We start from the raw sequence: 18,909 nt of genomic DNA, 5'->3' as shown, positions 1-18,909 counted from the left end.
AAGGGAAAAACAAACTGTGTGCTCGCCAGGTGATCTGACACAGGCGCTCTAACTGAGCATATACACCTAGACACACACACACACACACACACACACACACACACACATACAACCCTCCCCTGGCTTCCCAGACAAATCTGAAAGTCTCTCAAACAAAACAACACAAAGCACTGTGTGTTTGCATACAGCCCATTATTACCTCATCAGTGTGTGTGTGCAAATATTTGCGGATGTCTTCATTATATTGTGTGGCTTCTTTTATGCAAGCATCAGGCTTGTGTTTGTGTTTGCTCAGCCAGTCGATCCTTAGCATTGATTACTATGCAGTCCGATTAGTGCTCTAACGGCCTCTCTCCGTGGCGGAAGTGTGTGTGTCTGTGTCTGTGTGTGTGTGTGTGTGTGTGTGTGTTTTAGTCCCAGTGGGAGCACTATCTTACAGCTGAGGCCAAATATCCAAACCTGTTCGCTGTCAGAAAATCAGCGCCGTGCTATGCTTACATCTGTTACTCTGAAAGATACCTAAGAGTCTGTCTGCTCTGAATAACTTTTACTCTCCCTCTCTCATCTGCTCCTGTTTCCTCCCCTCCTGACAGGCCTGCGGCTCGCGGAGCAGCTGGCTCGGCGTGAGGACGAGGCGAAGATCCGCCACCGTCTCGGGCTCTCTCTGTGGGCCAGTGGGAATCTGGAGGAAGCCCAACATCAGGTGAAGTATCTCCAGTTCCTACCTCTCCTCTGCTCTTCTCTCTTCTCCTCCTCCATCTGGGCTCCTTCCAGCGAATCCACCTCTCGTAGTTAAAGCTGACCTCCAATAAGCACACATCTGTTGGTTGGCAAAGATTACGAAAGAGAGGGGGAAATAGATGTCCAAAGACACGGGAGAGGAATTTTAAGATTTTAGAGAGAGAACAACAAGAGAAGAGAAAGGACAGGTGGCTTTAGAGCTTGCACACGGCTGCTGGCAATATGCTGGGGGAGTCTGTTGAGCTTGTGAATGCTGTCATCTCAGCAGACAGGCGACAGATCACTTTTTGTATCTGTGTGCATGGTCTCAGGAGTCCCAAGCCTCTGCATCACACACACATCCTCTTCTGTTCAGCCCACTGCCCACCTAGCAAGCATGGAATATCCCCCTTACATCTCTCTTTACAGTCTGTCCACACACTATGGCTCAAGATTAGGTTTTTTTTCCTCCCCTTGTGCTTGTGTATCCACATACAAGTCTGACAACAGTCAGCCAACAGCAGTGGCTGTCACATGTGTCTGCTGGGATGTTATTCAGATGCTTTCGTTTCCAAAATCTAGTGCAAAACATTTCTGCTTTAATATACACAGACTACGTACATCTGTGTGACCCAGATAGCTTTGTTTCTGGGCCCTGCATCATACATTTCAAAAAGTTACTTTGTCTGTTTGCAATTATCTGTAACAAGAGTTGGGGAAGAAAGACTGAACCGAGGTGGTGACATGAGCTGAGGCCCCTGAGTCATGTTGAGGAAATTATGTTCAAAAATGTTATTCCAAAAAGCTGATGCCACATATTTTGTACTTTACAGTTTAACACTTAATCACAAGACCTTCGTTAAAAAGTGTTCTCTCTGTATGTCAGCTTTAAGCTCCCAGGGTGAGTTGAAAGTGGGAAAGGACACTGTTGTCCTCAGAGCGGTGGTTATTTATGAGCTGCAGGCCTGTTGTTGCACATGACCTTGTTAAATACCTCGACCCACTTCAAACCTCATTTGTATTGGCTTTTATTAAAATTCATGAAAACATCCATGTTTTCATCCAGGTGTGGATTGACTGAACTTGACCTCGTGTTCCTTTTGTTATGTTCTGCATGTATTTAAACCCAATTTTACTTTACCGCCCCAGCTTTTGTCCTGATGTTCACACCCACCAAAGGTGTGTAGAAGACACTGTCTCCACTTCCTCCCACCGTCCAGAAATAAAGCTGAAATATCACAGATGCGAACGCAGCCATCTTGCACCAAAGCCTTTCTTAGGTGCCAGAGCTGCAGTAGCAAAATCTTGCAGACACACGCGCTCAACCAATCAGGTCTCAGCTTTCAATCATGATAAATAAGAAATATGATGCAAACTTAGTGGAAAAATGACAACTTGAACACACATCAGTGTGATAAGGAGTCAGCCACACAAACATTGTTGCTATAGGCTGAAGCTGTGACATCGCCACTCATCAAAGTTGAACTCCACTATGCGTATTTGTGGAAGTGAACAGGAGGCAAAAGTTTGCTACCTCTTCATTTGCGTATGTGTGATCATGCCCATAGGGAGACGCTATGTCTTCATCTTTATATGCAGTCTATGAATGTGTCCTGATTCTAATCAGCTATTTTGTTTTCTTAAATATCAGTGGTCGACTGTAGATGTAATTTGTTTAATCTCCGATATCATCTCTCACAGAGGATGAGTGTTCCCCAGAGAGGTTATTCTACAAAAATCATTAGACGTGTGTGTGTGTGTGCGTGTGTGTAAGCAGCAAACACTCACGTTACCGATTCAGTCTGACATTGACATTCACTTAACACGTAAGATAAAAGCCATGTTAGTGTCAGGGACTGTAGAACATGACAGTGCAATCGGAATGCACAGCAGCGGAGGAAATAACTGATTTTTACCTTTACCGCTGCCAAGCAAGTCACTGTGGACGCAGCACATTTGGGATTGTTTCCCTTTCATCTGCACCAGAAGGGTTCAGGCCAGAGGAAAGGCGCTGTGAGAAATTAGTTTCACTCTTAAAGAGATGTCTGCGAGCTTAACAGATTAAACTAGCAGTGCAGCAATCAGCCCACAGCCCTATCTGCAGAATCAGCCTGAGACTAGGAGCTCCGTCTACTAGCACTAATGCAGCAGAGCTCACAGATTCTCTGCCGATCGCTGCTCTCCCCCTTCACTCCCTCTGACACACTTTTCCTGCGTGACCTTGGGATATGCCAGACGAGCTCCAGAGTATGCATATATGTGTGCGCACACACTCTTTCTCTTTTCTTTCTCTCACCAAACCCCCAGTGCTGATACAATCCATTTCATCCATACCAGCAACCTTTTCTCCTCTGCAGTCCTTTGTCTTGTCTTCAACTGTGGTCAAGCAGTGTAAGCATAGTGCTTCAGCGTCTCTGCTGGGCCCCGGGCTCCTGGAGAGTAGCTCTATAGCAGTCCCAGTCACCCTACAGGGCTGTCGTAGGCGCAGAAATAGGAAATCAATAAAGCCTCCCATGAATCAGCACTCCTGGCTGTCTCCGCCTGGCCAATGTGCAACACTGCCTGCTGCCCCACCTCTCCATTGTCTCTCTCTCCATCTCTCAATCCAATGTCTGGCACTGAAAAGAAAGGTCCAATAACCCAGACAGGCCTATTGAGTCCACAAAGCATTTCTTTCCTTGGGCGCTGCCCGTCCATGATGCCCAGGTAATGGTTTAGCCTCTCACTGCCCTTTCCCACGTCCAGGAAAATAAGAGCTGAAGAGAGGTTTACTTGTGTTTGGTGGCGATTCAGCAAGTTACATTACAGTATTTTCCTCTGGTGAATGAGAAACATAATTGGAAGGCAGCAAGGGCGATCGATGATCACCATGAGGTGAGATGCTACCACCTAGTGGCCAAGATCATTCTCAATCTTCAAATCTAATCTCTTTCTAACACATTTGTGGACATTTTTATGCAAAGTGTCTTTCTTAAAGCCTCTTGACTGCTTGTTTATTGTGACTTCCTCACTTTGAATACAATAGAGACATTGCCAGTGTCATGTCCTACCATTTGAAGTACATAGGACCACCCTTGACCCGCAGTATTAAAGACTGAATCATGTAAAACCAACAAGCAAACTGGAGCTGAAAGCATCTGATTGTTGATGTTATTGCTTATCTTCAGCTCTACCGGGCATCTGCACTGTTTGAAACAATCCGCCATGAAGCCCAGCACAGCACAGACTACAAACTCTCCCTGTTTGACCTGCAAACTTCCTGCTACCAGGCACTCCAAAGGGTCCTCGTCAGCCTAGGTATGTCCACACACTTCTCATATTCTCAATTCTTCCGTAGTTAGATTGTAGTCAGCTTTTGCTTTTGGCCTGTAATGTTAATTATTCATCAGCATTGACCTCTGAACTCCATAGGTCACCACGATGAGGCCCTGGCAGTGGCAGAGAGGGGTCGTACACGAGCCTTTGCGGACCTTTTGGTGGAGAGGCAGACCGGCCAGCAGGACTCAGACCCCTACACCCCAGTAACAGTGGAGCACATCCTGGACAACGTCAACAGCCAGAGGGCCTTGGTGCTTTATTTCTCCATGGCTGCTGGTTACTTGTACAGCTGGCTGCTGGCTCCAGGAGCAGGTAAGATTTGCCACTCTGCCTTGTGTTGCTCAGACTGTGAACTGTTTTGTTGGGATGATGAAATCCTAACATGTCTGGCTGTTGTTTTGTGATTCTTTTCTAAAATATCTCTGCTGTCAGAATTCATATGTGGTGGAAGCCTTATGTCTTAGTGGATAGATTTTAAATTATTACTCAGGTTAAATGGATTAAAACATTTGCCCTCTTTGTGACATTTTGATGGGAAAATTTACACTTCAGCCATGTTGATCTATTTTCTGGGCACACAGTATGTAAAAAACAGTGCACACTCATGCATGGGTCCTTATGGGATGCTATATGTAAAAGCAATTAAATGCGATATAAATTCAATGATGGAACAAGAAAATTTAACACCTGAATGAATGGACATGAATAGCTAAAAATATTTCCTCATGAATTGAAGCAGCTTTTATGTTTAGAAATGAAACAACAAGAACAAACATACAAATGCACTCACTCACATACACATATTTGCTTGTTGGAATCAAAGCAGATAAAAGGCCCAGAGGCTATAGCTTGTTTTCAGCTGCCGGGTAAGAAGGCCAGCTTTAACGCCAAGTGTCAGTGCCACCTGCCACTCCACTGTTAGGATTTGCCCCCTGCCTCGCTCCACACCCCCAGAAGGCATCTGCCAATGAACCATGCTAATTGATAGTGACACAGCCAAACAACACAGGCAACATCTTCACACATGCCAACAGGAAAACACTTTGCCGTTACACCAAATTACAAAATGTCTCTGTTTCTTTGCCCTTCTTCTAATTTTCTTTTTATAGAGTGATTGTGCACATCTCTTTTTTCTTTCTCTTATGTTGACACGCTCATTAACACCAATGCAGGCAACAAGGTTAAGATGCTGTTTGTATATATGACTCATGAAATTCCAGTTTCATGAAGAGAACTGGCAGAGCTGCGGGTGAAATACAGCGTGTGTCACACGACTCCTGTAGCTACAGTGCTGTTAGTTGTTTTTTGGCTCTTTTCTATTCTCTGCTGTAAAGAAAGCCACGGCCCATGTGCCACGCCACCAGCCCTGAACATTTGATCAAACCCAGCTCTCAGGCAACAGGATGAACTTGAACCCCCAACACTAGTCCTACAGAGGGGTGTCACAGTGCAGGGACCAGTGGAGATCCTCAAAGTGCTGAATATTGCCTCAGGCTAAGAGGGAGCCACTTGCTCACTAATCGTCTGTCTGTCACTTTCTGGCATTCCCTGGCATCCAGCTGGCACGTGAGCATGGCCCTCTCCAAACAGCCTGCACTCAGTAAAAGGGGCTACTAATTATTAGTTACTACTTCATTATTTCAGTTGTGTAACACACACACACATATATATATTCCTAAGTCACATATCCAGCTGAATTAAATTAATTTAATACATGTCTATACATATACAGCACTGATACACCCCATAAATTCACACACACACACACACACACACACACACTTCCCCGCCCCCTCTGATGTTCATGCTCGATGCTCAGTGGAGCTCTCCTGGCGGGCAGCAGATGGCACAGGGAGTCTACTCTTATCTTTTATTGAACATTATTTGTTTTATTCATTTTGCTCCACACATGTACGACGGCACGTGGCCTCACTCACAGCTTTCAGCTGAACCAGGACATCATGAGTGACTGATGCAGATGTATTAGAAAAAGAAAATGGTTCGATTTATTTGTATTAGTCATTTTGATTGTGTTATTTAAAATTTGGTTTAATTACCCTAAAAACTGTTGTCATCTCTGCCCACTGTTTCTCACTCCACAGGTATCCTGAAGTTTCATGAGGTGTACTTGGGCGAGGGTTTATCAGACGGAGGGTCAGACTTCCAGGAGGGTGGCGGCAGTGGAGTGGTCAGTGGCTCATCGTTGGAGCAGCAAATTGCCAGTGCCCGGGAGGCCCTTGGAGTCGAGTCTTATTATAGCCGGTGAGATGTTTACAGCGGTCACAGTGAAATATTAACTCTTTGTTTGAATGATGTGGTTATTATTCATATCATCAAATACTCATTTATTAGTAATTAATAGAAACTGTGCTCAAGAGAATCAGTTGAATTATATTTTAGCAAATACATGATTTGCAAGCAGTAATGTGACTGCTAGTTTATAACAAACTCCTCCCCTGCCACTGATGTTATATGAATATATATCATTGAATTCAGCATAATTGAAGTGACAGGAGAAGGAACATTGCCTGGTGGTGACATTTGGGATGATCAGTCCACACAAAGCCCATTTCTTTTCCAAGTACTTCATGCTTGTGCTAGTACTGACATCTGCTTTTGAGATATATTGATATATGTAAGATCTTATGCAGCTCAAGTTTTTTTTTTCTTTGCATGTGAAGGACTTCATTGCCTCCATTATGGTCATTGTTTCCATGATAATACAGATGGTTAATAAATGTGAAACTCCACACATTCCTTTACATTTTAGTTGTGATCTGTGAAGGTTTGCTAACAGAAAATTTAAGGAAAGGTAGAACAAGCAGAGTGTTATTCAGCCTCATTGCACCCTGTGATGACAGACCTCCACTACCTGCCCGAAGTACTCCACTCTCTCCCTGTGGGAATAAATGAGACGGAATAATGGCTCTTTGGATAGCCAGGCAGTTGAAACCACCTTACAAACAGCGAACCTGACAAGTAAAGGAAGAGAGCATTGAGTTTACTGAGAATGGGAAGAAGATTGAGTTGAGGTGGTGAAATTCTAAAGGTGAGAGGCTGGTGAATAAAGACCTAACAACAGGGTACATCGCCTGAGGGACTCTGCAGGACGAGACTGAAAATTGGGTGAGATATATTGACAGAATATCTCCCGTTGACACCCATGGGTGTACACCATGTTTCACATTATTAGCCTTGTTTCTCTTGTTGGTGTTTGATCCATAGGGCCCAGCTGGTCTGCTCAGTGCCAGCCTCTGCCACCCCAGCAGCCGGGGCCCTCCTGCCCCATTAGCAGCTCATTTACTACACCAATAGGAAGTTGCACACACACCACCGCGCCTGGATGGGCACAATATGGCACCACTTACCAGCCCATTCATTCCCCAGAGTGCAGAGAGAGGGAGGCAGCACTGAGAAGAATGGAGAGAGAGTATATGCATGTTGAGGCAAAGATGATATAGAGAGAGGGGAGGTAGCAGCTGTTGTGACAGTGAAAATTATACATTAATATATGGATTTTATTTACTAGGTCTGGTAGTATATGAACCTTCACAAGATAAAAAGTTATGCATACTGCAAGGATTACAAAAATGGCGGTAGTGTGAGTATAAGGTGAAAAGAGTTTGCTCTCATCTACCGTGAGAGCAAGAAGCTAACATAAGAGTTACACGATATGGGTTCTTCAAGCATGAGGAGAGAGATGGAGAAGAGTGGTGGCGATGTAATGATTGTGGTGGTGGGAGTGGTTGACTCCCCACAGACTGGATCAACATCCCCAGCATTATAATGAAAGGATTTAACTCTGCTTACCATCAGGGTGTTGGACCGAGCCTGGGAAATTAGGCCAAGTGTGTGTGTGGGTGTGTATGTCGGGCAGATCAGGAGTGTGTGCGCGTTGATTTATCCGCGGAGAAACAATCTAAGTCTGTGTATTGTCTACTTTGCCGAAGTGCCTTTTTCTTGCCAACATTTCAGTGCATGTCTGTAATTCCATCTCTCTCTCTTTCAGAGGGTGTTCGAGCAGCGAAACGGAGAGCGAGGCTGGGGATTTGTTGGACCAACAATTTGAGGAGCTCAACAACAAGCTTAACTCAGTCACCGATCCAACAGGCTTCCTGCGCATGGTGTCCAGAAACAACCTGTTCAACAGGTACGAGTTTGTTGCAAATAACCTGCATGTTCCTGCAGAGAGCGCTAATCAACAAGCGTCACTCAGACCTACTTTTCCACAAAGAAAAGAAAAAAGGGAAAGATTAAAAATATCTGCTTGGGTAAGGAGATTCGTGGGTATTGTGGCTCATCTGTGAAAGGAGTCTTTTCTCCATTGTTTAGCCAGCGTAGAGGCAGCATGTGAATCCTTTTTATTAAAAAGACTGAGTAGAGCCAAGCTGCTGAAACCCTTATCAACTGCCTATTCTGACAGGGCCGTGTGTGTGTGTGTGTGTGTGTGTGTGTGTGTGTGTGTGTGTGTGTGTGTGTGTGTGTGTGTGTGTGTGTGTGTGTCAGACACAGACACTGAGACCCATGTGGTTTTAAGATGTTTACCGTCTGTGTTTATTGTGCAGAATTATGTGTGCAAAGATTTCTGTGACTCTCCCAGCGGCTTCTTCTGAAAATTATTCAACAATACTATGCAAAGTATTCATTTACGTTGTGCTGATCGGTTATGTCCACCAATAGAATGTGTGCGTGCGTGTGCATGTGTGTGTGTCTGGGTCATATTTCCCTGTCCTCGTCCACAGTTGAGCTGCTCTTTGATGAGAGGGTAATTCCAGCTTTAATTGAGTCTTGGTGCTCATTAAGCTCCTTTAATGGGTTGCCGGTAATAATCCACTCATTCTTTTGGGTCTCAAAAAAAAATCTCTGAATTATAAAGCTTCTCATGCTTAGGAGCCTATCGTCTATCACAATGCTAAAGCGGGAGAAAAGGGAGGAAACCTCATTGTCGTTTGGAGTCATACATCTCTGGGTTTTGATGTCAGATAACGTAAATGTATGTACATTTCAAGGGCTTTCATTCGCTTCCCTTTCCCTAATCACTTTTAAGATTTAATGCTATATTATATTTCCACAGTTACTCCTAATTATATGAAATATAGTGAAATCTAAATGAATGCCATTTAAATCAAAATAGGTGCGAGAACAATACACCTAGCATTAAAAGATCTGCGCTTCATGTTGCGATATCGTTGTTTGGTGTTATTGATTGCCCTATTTTAACACTGAGATCTAATCTTCACCAGGGGGCTTGGAAGGATTACTACGAGAAGGTGATAATGAAAGTCTCCTCGTGTCTAATCCCCTCAGTGTGTAATTGAAACGTTTTTATGCAGGGTGATAGCATAATGAGATTGTTTGATGATCTTGATGAAGTTGTCACTAACGGAGAGGATTCCTGCATCAAAAGAGCTGAGTGGCCTGTAGCAATAATTTATATCACCGCTGGAAATTAGGCCAGTATAAAAAGCTGGTGTAAAAAGTGTGTAATTGGCAAACTTGTCTACCTTTGTATCACACACCCCCAGATCACACTTAAAGTAAGTCTGCCCACTGCAGACCAAACAAGACCTTCAGCCTTCTTCACCTTCAGCCTCCCTGCTTTCAGTCTTTACTTTCCACTGTTTTCCTCTACACTTGATACTCACCTTTTCTTGGCTTATCCCTTTCCTCCTCTCTCATTCTTCATGTCAGGCTAACAAACGATTGTTTGCTTTCCCATGGAGGCTCATGCTCATGGGAGAGAGACAGAGTGTTGGGAGGGTGGATGGGAGCCAGTGGCCTGGCCTGGGGCTACCAGAAGGGCAGGGGAGATGTCTGTTGGCTGGGGCAGGAAGAAACTCTAGCTGATGGAACAGATGGATACAGTGACGAGCACAACCATAAAATGTGGCGCTGTGTGGGCTTCTAACCCCACAGCCACCATTAGTACCGTTCTCAGTTGAGAGTCTGTGCCTGAGCAGGGAGCTGACGCCTCAGTCACACAGCAGACATGCCTTAAACACGCTGGGTTGTTTCCTTTTCATTTGTTTCAGACAGAGATGCTCACAAACTCTTCCTCTATTAACTGTAAGCTTTGAGTTTTACAATATGTAGAGTAGGTCCCTGTAAAGAGGGGATAAACCCTACTTACCTCCTCTTCCTGCTGGGATTCTGGCAGGGTGATGGTTTTCACCACATCATGTGTCTGTAAAGTCCACATTACCACAGTGCAACAATGCCATCTAGTGTAGATTTATATATTTACATGATATTCTTTTGGTTTTGTCTCAAGTCATGTTTAATTATATTCAGTCTGAGATCACTTTCCCTTTCTGGTGGTCTCAGAGGTTTGGCCCTGACTGTTTGTGTTCACAGAGGTATTGCAGCACATCTGGCACATCGGCCTTCATCTGCCTCGTACTTGATGCTTAGATTGGAGAGCGAGCGTGTCAGAAAACGAAAGATGAGCCTCTATGTTTTGAGAGTGATGGCTCACTCTGTTCCACTGCAGCTTTGTGCAACTACCACACACAAACTCACAGAAGCTACAGTGCTGCAGTTTGCGTCTTGGTAGAGCCATATCTGATGTAACACTACGCAGCAAGTTAGGCATGGAGCTCTTCAACCACATTCCCAGCATGTCTGGAGAGCTCATCAGGAGCAGCAGGGTGGTTTGGCGTTAACGGACAGTTTGATGCACGAGATCTCTGTTGCAGGGTGACTGGAGGAAAAAGCAAAACAGAACTGAGTAACCCAAGGAATATTTATAGATGAAATAATTTTAGTGAACATTTTGACAATTTAAATTGCAATTATATGAACGTAATGTAAAATGTATTACAGTCTGAAATGCTCTTCTCAGAATAGAATAATTTGTTTTCAAACTAATTATTTTCCACTATGCCCTATTTTGATCTAATTTAAAGTAAAATTTTAATTAAAATTTGATGACTTTTTAGGTTTGGCATGAAGAATATCAGCAAAGTGTGACATTGGTTTTGACTCAAAGAGACTAATGGAGAAAAAAAGCATGACCTGCTTACTATGAGATCTTATTTATTATGGATGATCGAAGTCATTTTGTAACTTATATATATTATTATATATATTATTGTATTTATATATGGCAGTATTGGAGGTATTACTGTTAATGCAGTGTGTTTTTGCCTTAGGATTTTGCAGCATTCTGCACAACAGTGACAGTGTTTTCACATGCATTGTTTTGTGCTGTGTTTATACAGGAGTTGCCAGAGTATGACCAGCCTGTTCAGTAACACCATGTCTCCTGCCAAAGATGGTAACTCTTCTCTGCCTCGCCGCTCCAGCAACCTCGGCAAACCTCCACTCCGGGCACTTTATGATTTGCTGATTGCACCTATGGAAGGGGTAAGCACTACCTCTACGGGCCATCACCTGCCTGTTCATATAGTTGTATGGTAGATAGAGGAGCATTAGAGAAAATCCAGTTATGAGATAGAAAGCACCACACATTGAAGGCTCTTTTGTACATATGTGTTCTCACAATAATCCTGTTGTGTGACAGGGCTTGATGCACTCCAGTGGACCAGTTGGCAGACACAGACAGCTGGTGATGGTGCTGGAGGGAGAACTGTACCTCATCCCCTTTGCTCTGCTTAAAGGAAGCTCCTCAAATGAATATCTGTATGAACGCTTCAGCCTCATCGCTGTTCCCTCCATCCATGGCCTTGGATCCAGTGTAAAGGTTGTGCTCGTTATTCAGATTACTGAAAAATGATTCCTATATTCTATTTGATTGTTGAGGAATGCTGTGGCCACAAATTCTGTTTTTGTAAGATCTTATCACAACTGCTGCCCTGTGCTTGGATTTAACCCTAATCATTGTTTTCTCAGGCTCATTCTCGGCGCCCAGGACCAGCTCCATGTGGCGGTGTCTCGATGGCAGCAGTGGTAGGGAACCCTCGCCTGCCCTCGCCTGTGATGGACCGCTGGCTGTGGGGACCCATGCCCTCTGCGGAGGAGGAGGCTCTGATGGTGGCTGAACTGCTCGGATGCCAACCCTTGGCCGGCTCTTCCGCGACCAAGGAGAGGGTGATGAGTGCCCTCACACAAGCAGAGTGCGCCCACTTTGCCACCCACATTTCTTGGAAATTGGCAGCTCTGGTGCTCACCCCAAACCCAGAGGGAGTGCCTGGTGGGGCAAGTGCTAGCGTGGGAGTGGGAACTGTGGGGAGAGGTGCAGGCGGAAGGAGAGGCAGCAGTGGCAGAGGCAGGAAGGGCTCGATTGGAAGTGGCTACACCATCCCGGAGTCTCTCCACATGCAGGATGACAGCAGTGATGTGGAAAGTATCTGTGACAGTCCCCCGCTGCAGGAGTTCCTCCTTACAGCTGCAGATATATTGGACCTGAGGTTGCCTGTCAAGCTGGTGGTGCTGGGGTAGGTGAACTGGCAAGGCGAACAAATTAAATACGTTATTCAAGTACATATATTTATAGTTTTCTTACTCAGGGTCTCATGTTGTGTGTCATTGTGTCTCCAGTTCATACCAGGAGTCCAGCAGCAAGGTCACAGCAGACGGTGTTGTGGGATTGACCAGGGCCTTCCTTGCCGCTGGGGCTCAGTGTGTTCTCGTGTCCTTGTGGCCCGTCCCTGTCGCAGCCTCCAAGGTTTTCGTACATGCCTTCTACACTGCCCTGCTCAATGGGACCAAGGCTAGTGCAGCCCTGGCAGATGCCATGAAGACTGTTCAGAGCAGCAAGCAGTATTCACACCCCTCCAACTGGGCAGGTTAGAGATGACATTCAGTTACATATTAATTCTACATTCCCATAATAAAAAATTATGTGTGTTTAATGGAGCTGTTTTAATTCCATGTTTTTATGTGCAGGATATATGCTGATTGGCAATGATGTGAAGCTCAACAGCCCATCTTCCCTCATCGGCCAAGCTTTGGCAGAAATTCTGCAGTTTCCAGACCGAGTTCGTGATGCTCTGAGAGTGTTACTCCATCTGGTGAGACATGGACATGCACTAACACACACACACATAAAATGTTGCAACCAGGCATACTGACACTGCACTGCCATACTCCTTGCAGGTGGAGAAGTCTCTGCAGAGGATACAGAACGGCCAGCGTAACTCCATGTACACATCCCAGCAGAGTGTGGAGAACAAGGTTGGGGGGATCCCTGGCTGGCAGGCCCTGCTGACAGCTGTGGGCTTCCGTCTTGACTCTGCAGGCACTGGTATCCCTGCTGCTGTCTTCTTTCCCACTGCAGACCCAGGAGACAGGCTTCAGCAGTGCAGCACTACTTTACAATCACTACTGGGTACGTACCTGAGACAAGCTCTACATCAAATTATAATCTGAATCTGCTGCTTTACTGATTTTTAAATTTTAGGTGAATCTTAATTGATTTCCACATATAACAGAGACAGTTATCTTATGTTTGCAGCCATTTTTAATATCAGCTCACATGATATCACCTTTTTAGTTACAATGCTATTTAGTTCAGGGTAAAGACAATGTGCCTTGCACAGGAATGATGAAGAATGTTCTCTGTTTCCATCCCTCAGGTCTACCGCCACCAGCTCTCCAGGCTTTGTGCAAACTCATCACAGCATCAGAGGCAGGAGAGCAGCTCATCAACCGGGTATTTTTATATCTAATGCCGTAAATGGAATTGGTCTTTGGCTCAAACAACAAATATAACTGCTATATTTATATATATAATTGCATAACTAACTGTTATGTCAGTAATGGGCACATGCTAGCTCACTGGCAACTCAAGCTGCAGCTTAATCTGCATTGAAATGCTCCATGGAAGCTGAACTAGCAGTCTTTCAAGTACAAAGTCTCAGCTACAATGAGTGCTGTTCTCTTGTACCCAAACTCGTGACAGCAGAGAATTAATCTTATGCTGCAGAGGTTTATCCCTGTTTACGTGTAACATGTGGTTGTCACATGCTCCAATTGAAATGCTATCCAGTTAAATGGTGATTAGAAGTTTTTGTTGCCTCATCGTGCAAATATTTGACTCAATACACAGAACAGGAAACATACTCAACCTTATCTATGATTCCTGAGTCAAACTGTAATATGTTATAAACGTATGTTACTTGTTGCTGTTATTCTTCTTGTTGACCTGAACCCTCGTACCCTTTGTGAATGGCCTGTGTGCATGCAATTAAAAGCTTATTCTCTCTCCCCCTTCCCCTAACATGCGATCTGAAGGCTGTTAAAAATATGGTGGCTATGGTAAGTGTGCCTTCACCTTCCTGCACTCCATCCCATTCAGCCCTGTTCTTTCACTCTCCATCCTCTGTCCTGTCCAACTCTCTAAAACACTTATTGTCTTCTTGTGTAAAACCTGCATGACAAGTTTTCTTGTTTTCATGTCATTTTGCAGTTGTTTGCATAAAACATTTAATGTGCAGCTCATTATTTTCCCAACTCTTGTTACTGCAGTCAGATCTTATGGATTTTGTGGTATCTAAGGATTTACAAAGCAGGGGGGTGGTAGAGGCGATTGAGCTATGATGTAAAAAAAATTAGGTGAAGAGGCATACTTCTACTTTCTGTTATGTCAAGTTGACAAAGGTGTCTCTGTTCTAAGCCAGTTAATCCCCAAACAAAACAGGCAAGTGTGTTCACAGGGAACGTGTAAACCCCTTTCAGCTCTGCTTGATGTTCTGTGGCCCTGAGTGCTTGTGAATGGGACTCAAACATGTTAAGAAACAGATTTACACCTTTTTACAGCAGTTCTATAGTGGGATGGGGTTGGCATTATATCAGATAACTCAAATAGATGAAAGGAAAATGTTCATTGAGAGCAAAGAAATAAATAACTTTGCTTTTTGATAATTCAAAATATTAATAGAAAAGAAATGGTTGTTTTGTTAACTTTCATTAGTTTGTTGATTGAACTACTGCATTTTGTCCCGATCTGTCTTCCCCTCTTCTTCTGCAGCTCCATCAGGTGCTAGTCCAACTCCAGACAGGAGAGAAGGAGCAGGATTTCTCCCTCCTGCCCATTCAGGTGTCCATTAGTGTGCAGCTATGGAGACTGCCAGGATGCCATGAGTTTCTGGCTGCTCTTGGTGAGTCAACATTTAACTCATGAAACTGCAGATTCCCTTTCAGTTTCCAACCCACCACAGCATTCACATGTGCCTGTGGACTCACAGACATGCTGACACACTGACAAACTGTTGTCCTCCTGTGTGTCCAGGATTTGACTTATGTGAGGTCGGCCAAGAAGAAGTGGTGCTGAAGACAGGCAAGCTAGCCAACCGCCGCACCTTGCACTTTGCCCTCCAGTCTCTGCTGGCACTGTTCGGTAAGTACACTGATTTGCTCCTGTTCATTGTATAATTTCTGTTCTTTGTAACATTTTCCTTTATTTGACTGTATATAAGAAAATTCCAGACAGCACAACCTTTTTAGTGATTTTCTTTTCCGATGTCACATTTTTCCATTACTCTCCATCTCTTTATACAGACTCCACAGAACTACCCAAGCGTCTGAGCCTGGACAGCTCATCTTCCCTTGAGTCTCTAGCCTCTGCCCAGTCTGTGTCCAACCCTATGCCCATGGGATACTCAAGCCTTCCCTTTTCTCCTCATTGCCTGGACAATCAGGCATCAGATGCCATCTCTGTCTATAGCCTCAGCTCTGTAGCCTCTTCCATGAGCTTTGCTTCCAAGTCAGAGTGTGATTTCCTCAGTCATCGGCAACGCAGTGGGGCCACAGCACACTACTCCATCCACAAACACCCTCACGTTCCCCGCAGTCGCTCCTCCCCTCATGGGGCAGCCGCTGCGGTGGCAGGAGCCCGGGGGGATGAGGAGGAATATGAGGGTTTTTCCATCATCAGCAGCGAGCCACTGGGAAGTCACTGTGACTCCTTGCCTCTGCCACCAGGCCACAGCCAGCGCCACCACCGTGGAGGCAGGGGGGTCGTCGGTGGATCTGGCACAGGAGCAGGGAGAGGCTACACTGTGTCAGTATCATCAAGGGGCAGTGTCAGCACCCCCACATCCCCTGTAAAAACATGCCTGGTGCCCAGCCCAAACTCACCATTCCAGAAGGTGGGTAAGGTGAGCAGTTCAGATACAGGTGAATCTGACCAGTCCAGCACAGAGACCGACAGCACTGTCAAGTCTCAGGAAGAAAAAACTGTCCCTCTGGATCCTCAGGAGCTGGCCCAGAAGATTCTGGAGGAGACTCAGAGCCATCTACGGGCTGTGGGTAGCCTTCAGCGAGCTGGGGCAGAGGGTGGCACAGCTGGAGGAACCTCAGCACGTAGCAGCGCCTTCCGATCTTCTGAAACTAGTGCTTTTAGCCGTCCTAACAGCAGCGCTAGTGGCCGAGCTCAGTCATCCCCAAAACCCAAACCTCCCTCACGTTCCTCTTCACTGCAGAAGATAAGCTCAGGCTACAATAGTCCTGCGGTTTCAGAGTCTTCCCAAAAGGAGGGAAGCCACCCTTCGCCCACTCTGGACAGCCATGCACAGTTGAAACTCAAGTACCCAAGCTCCCCATACAGTGGCCACATTTCTCGTTCCCCGAGTAATGTGTCTCCTAGTTCGGGTCACCAGTCCCCTGCTGGTAGTGCTCCATCCCCTGCCCTGTCCTACTCTTCTACAGGCTCTGCCTGCTCTACATCAGCTGATGCCCCAGACTTGGACCGGCTAAGAAGAGGGGTGATTGATGAGAAAGTCCAAGCTATCCACAATCTGAAGACCTTTTGGGCTAACGCTGCAGCCCAGCAACAGCAACATCTACGTCCTGTCAGAGCCATCCACAGTTCTCCTGGACCCCTTGCCTCCGCCAGTCGGGATGTACTGAGCCTTCTGAACCTCTCACCACGCCGTTGCTCCCCTAATGATACCCAAGACAGCCTGGAGCTGCGGGAGCTGGGGCTGCAGTCACTGGAAAGGGGCAGCAAGAACTCTTCCAATGGACACCACTGCTCCAACAGCAGAAAAGGGGCTCCATCACCCACTATTTCCACAAGCAGTAGCCCTGGTGCCCGTTCTATCCGACTACCTGCTGGCAATGGATACAAGTTTCTGTCACCTGGGAGATTTTTCCCATCCTCAAAATGCTGAGACATTTAAAAGGGTCCTATACTTTTACCTATAATTTGTTATCCTGTGTGCTGGAGGAGTGGGGCACTTTTTCAGGACCACAAGGCCCACCAAGCTTGACTGACATTGAGAAAAATGAGATGGGGTCAGTGAGTGCGATCCTGCAGAGGCACATGAATGCTTTGGTGTGTCTTGTCTATGTGCCCATAACACTGTAAATGGCAATGAGAAGTACTCAACGACCTGATACTGTGTTTGTGTGTAACTGTGTGTCAGGTAGATGTAAATGCCATTCGGTATTTTCCCCCAAAAAACTGTTTGTGTGGGCCAAGATGCAACAGCTATGACTGGTTTTCTCCATTCTATTTTTTTGTTTTAAATTTTAATGGTTATTGTTATTATTGTTATTAATATTATAATAATTATTATTATGTTTTGTAAATTAATTCCAGTGTTTCACAATCAGTATTAAGCGTTTTTATATTATTAAAAGTGAACAAACCTGTACCATGTAAAGATGAGAAGAGTGGGAAAAAAAGATTTAATATTTTTTATTGAAATCAGAAGGGCACTTTGCCTGATTTCTTTGTGAATTGACTGTCTGCTCTGAAGCATGGATTCTCTTGCTATTCAATGTTAAGTACCATGTATGACTTTTTAGCCCATGATTTTTTGAGATTAAACCTGAAAGTTTCATGACAACCATCTGTCATTTATGAGTAAACTGTTTCAATAAAAACATCATGTTTGCTTTCTTGTATTCTTGACCATGATTGTGTCTTCCAAATAGAATGTGATATATATATATCCATCTATCCATCCCTCCATCCCTACTTACTTATCTACCCCATTACCCACCTACTTATCCAACTTCCAACTTTCTTGCCAACCTACTTATCTACCCTCTACCTACCTACCCATTTAGATATCTACCGACCTACTTATCCACCTACCTGCTCACCGTCTTACCCACTTAACCCATAAATCCACCTTACCCACCCATTTTCCTATATCTACCCACTTACTTATCTACCTTTCTACTGATCTGTCTGTCTGTTCATCTGTCTATCTATCTATCAATCCATCCACCTTCTTACCCACCGATTTACTTACCTATCTACCCACATACTTATCTACCTTTCTACTGATCTGTCTGTCTGTCCATCTATCCGTCTATCTATCTATCATCCATCTATATATCTATCTATCCATCTATCCGTCTGTCTATCTATCTATCTTCCATCTAACTATCCATCTATCTTTCTATCTATCCGGCTGTCTGTCTATCTATCTATCTAACATTCTATCCTTCTATCTATCCATCTATCTGTCTGTCTATCTATGTATCATCCATCTATCTATCCATCTATCTTTCTATCTATCCATCTATTCATCTATCCATCTGTCTGTCTGTCTATCTATCAATCATCTATCCTTCTATCTGTTCATCTATCCATCTGTCTTTCTATCTATCTATCCATCTATCTATATATCTATCTGTCTGTCTGTCCGTCTATCCATCCATCCATCTATATATCTATCTGTCTGTCTGTCTGTCTGTCTATCTATCTATCTATCTATCTATCTATCCGTCTATCTATCTATCTATCTATCTATCTATCTATCTATCCATCTGTATATCTATCTATCTATCTATCTATCATCCATCTATCTGTCTGTCTGTCTGTCCGTCCATCCATCATCCATCTATCTATCTATCTATTTATTTATCTGCCTATCAATCTATCCGTCTGTCTGTCTATCTATCTATCTGTCTGTTTATCTATCTATCTATCTATCTGTCATCTGTCTGTCTATC

At 44.6% G+C, this 18,909-nt stretch overlaps 1 protein-coding gene across 5 annotated transcripts in view; it reads left to right on the top strand.

The window, feature by feature from the left end:
- The window catches only part of LOC109633643 (tetratricopeptide repeat protein 28-like), a 180,131-nt gene extending 162,281 nt beyond the window's left edge, over positions 1-17,850 (top strand). For 3 of the 5 annotated variants that reach the window (XM_069524037.1, XM_069524035.1, XM_069524038.1), the window contains 16 exons: positions 594-703; positions 3,888-4,017; positions 4,132-4,350; positions 6,141-6,300; positions 8,048-8,188; positions 11,259-11,403; positions 11,561-11,740; positions 11,890-12,434; positions 12,538-12,785; positions 12,886-13,010; positions 13,096-13,327; positions 13,575-13,651; positions 14,233-14,256; positions 14,969-15,098; positions 15,230-15,337; positions 15,499-17,850. In XM_069524037.1, coding sequence (XP_069380138.1) covers positions 594-703; positions 3,888-4,017; positions 4,132-4,350; positions 6,141-6,300; positions 8,048-8,188; positions 11,259-11,403; positions 11,561-11,740; positions 11,890-12,434; positions 12,538-12,785; positions 12,886-13,010; positions 13,096-13,327; positions 13,575-13,651; positions 14,233-14,256; positions 14,969-15,098; positions 15,230-15,337; positions 15,499-17,111 — 4,187 coding nt within the window. In that variant the 3' untranslated portion in view covers positions 17,112-17,850. The remainder of the gene's footprint in view (positions 1-593; positions 704-3,887; positions 4,018-4,131; positions 4,351-6,140; positions 6,301-8,047; positions 8,189-11,258; positions 11,404-11,560; positions 11,741-11,889; positions 12,435-12,537; positions 12,786-12,885; positions 13,011-13,095; positions 13,328-13,574; positions 13,652-14,232; positions 14,257-14,968; positions 15,099-15,229; positions 15,338-15,498) is intronic. The other 2 variants (XM_069524036.1, XM_069524039.1) reach the window with 1 other exon arrangement.
- The last annotated feature ends 1,059 nt before the right edge of the window (positions 17,851-18,909 follow it).

The sequence above is a fragment of the Paralichthys olivaceus genome, chromosome 4 (genome assembly GCF_024713975.1).
Source record: "Paralichthys olivaceus isolate ysfri-2021 chromosome 4, ASM2471397v2, whole genome shotgun sequence".
Taxonomy (NCBI): Eukaryota; Metazoa; Chordata; class Actinopteri; order Pleuronectiformes; family Paralichthyidae; genus Paralichthys; species Paralichthys olivaceus.
This window is presented reverse-complemented; position numbering and strand designations above follow the sequence as displayed.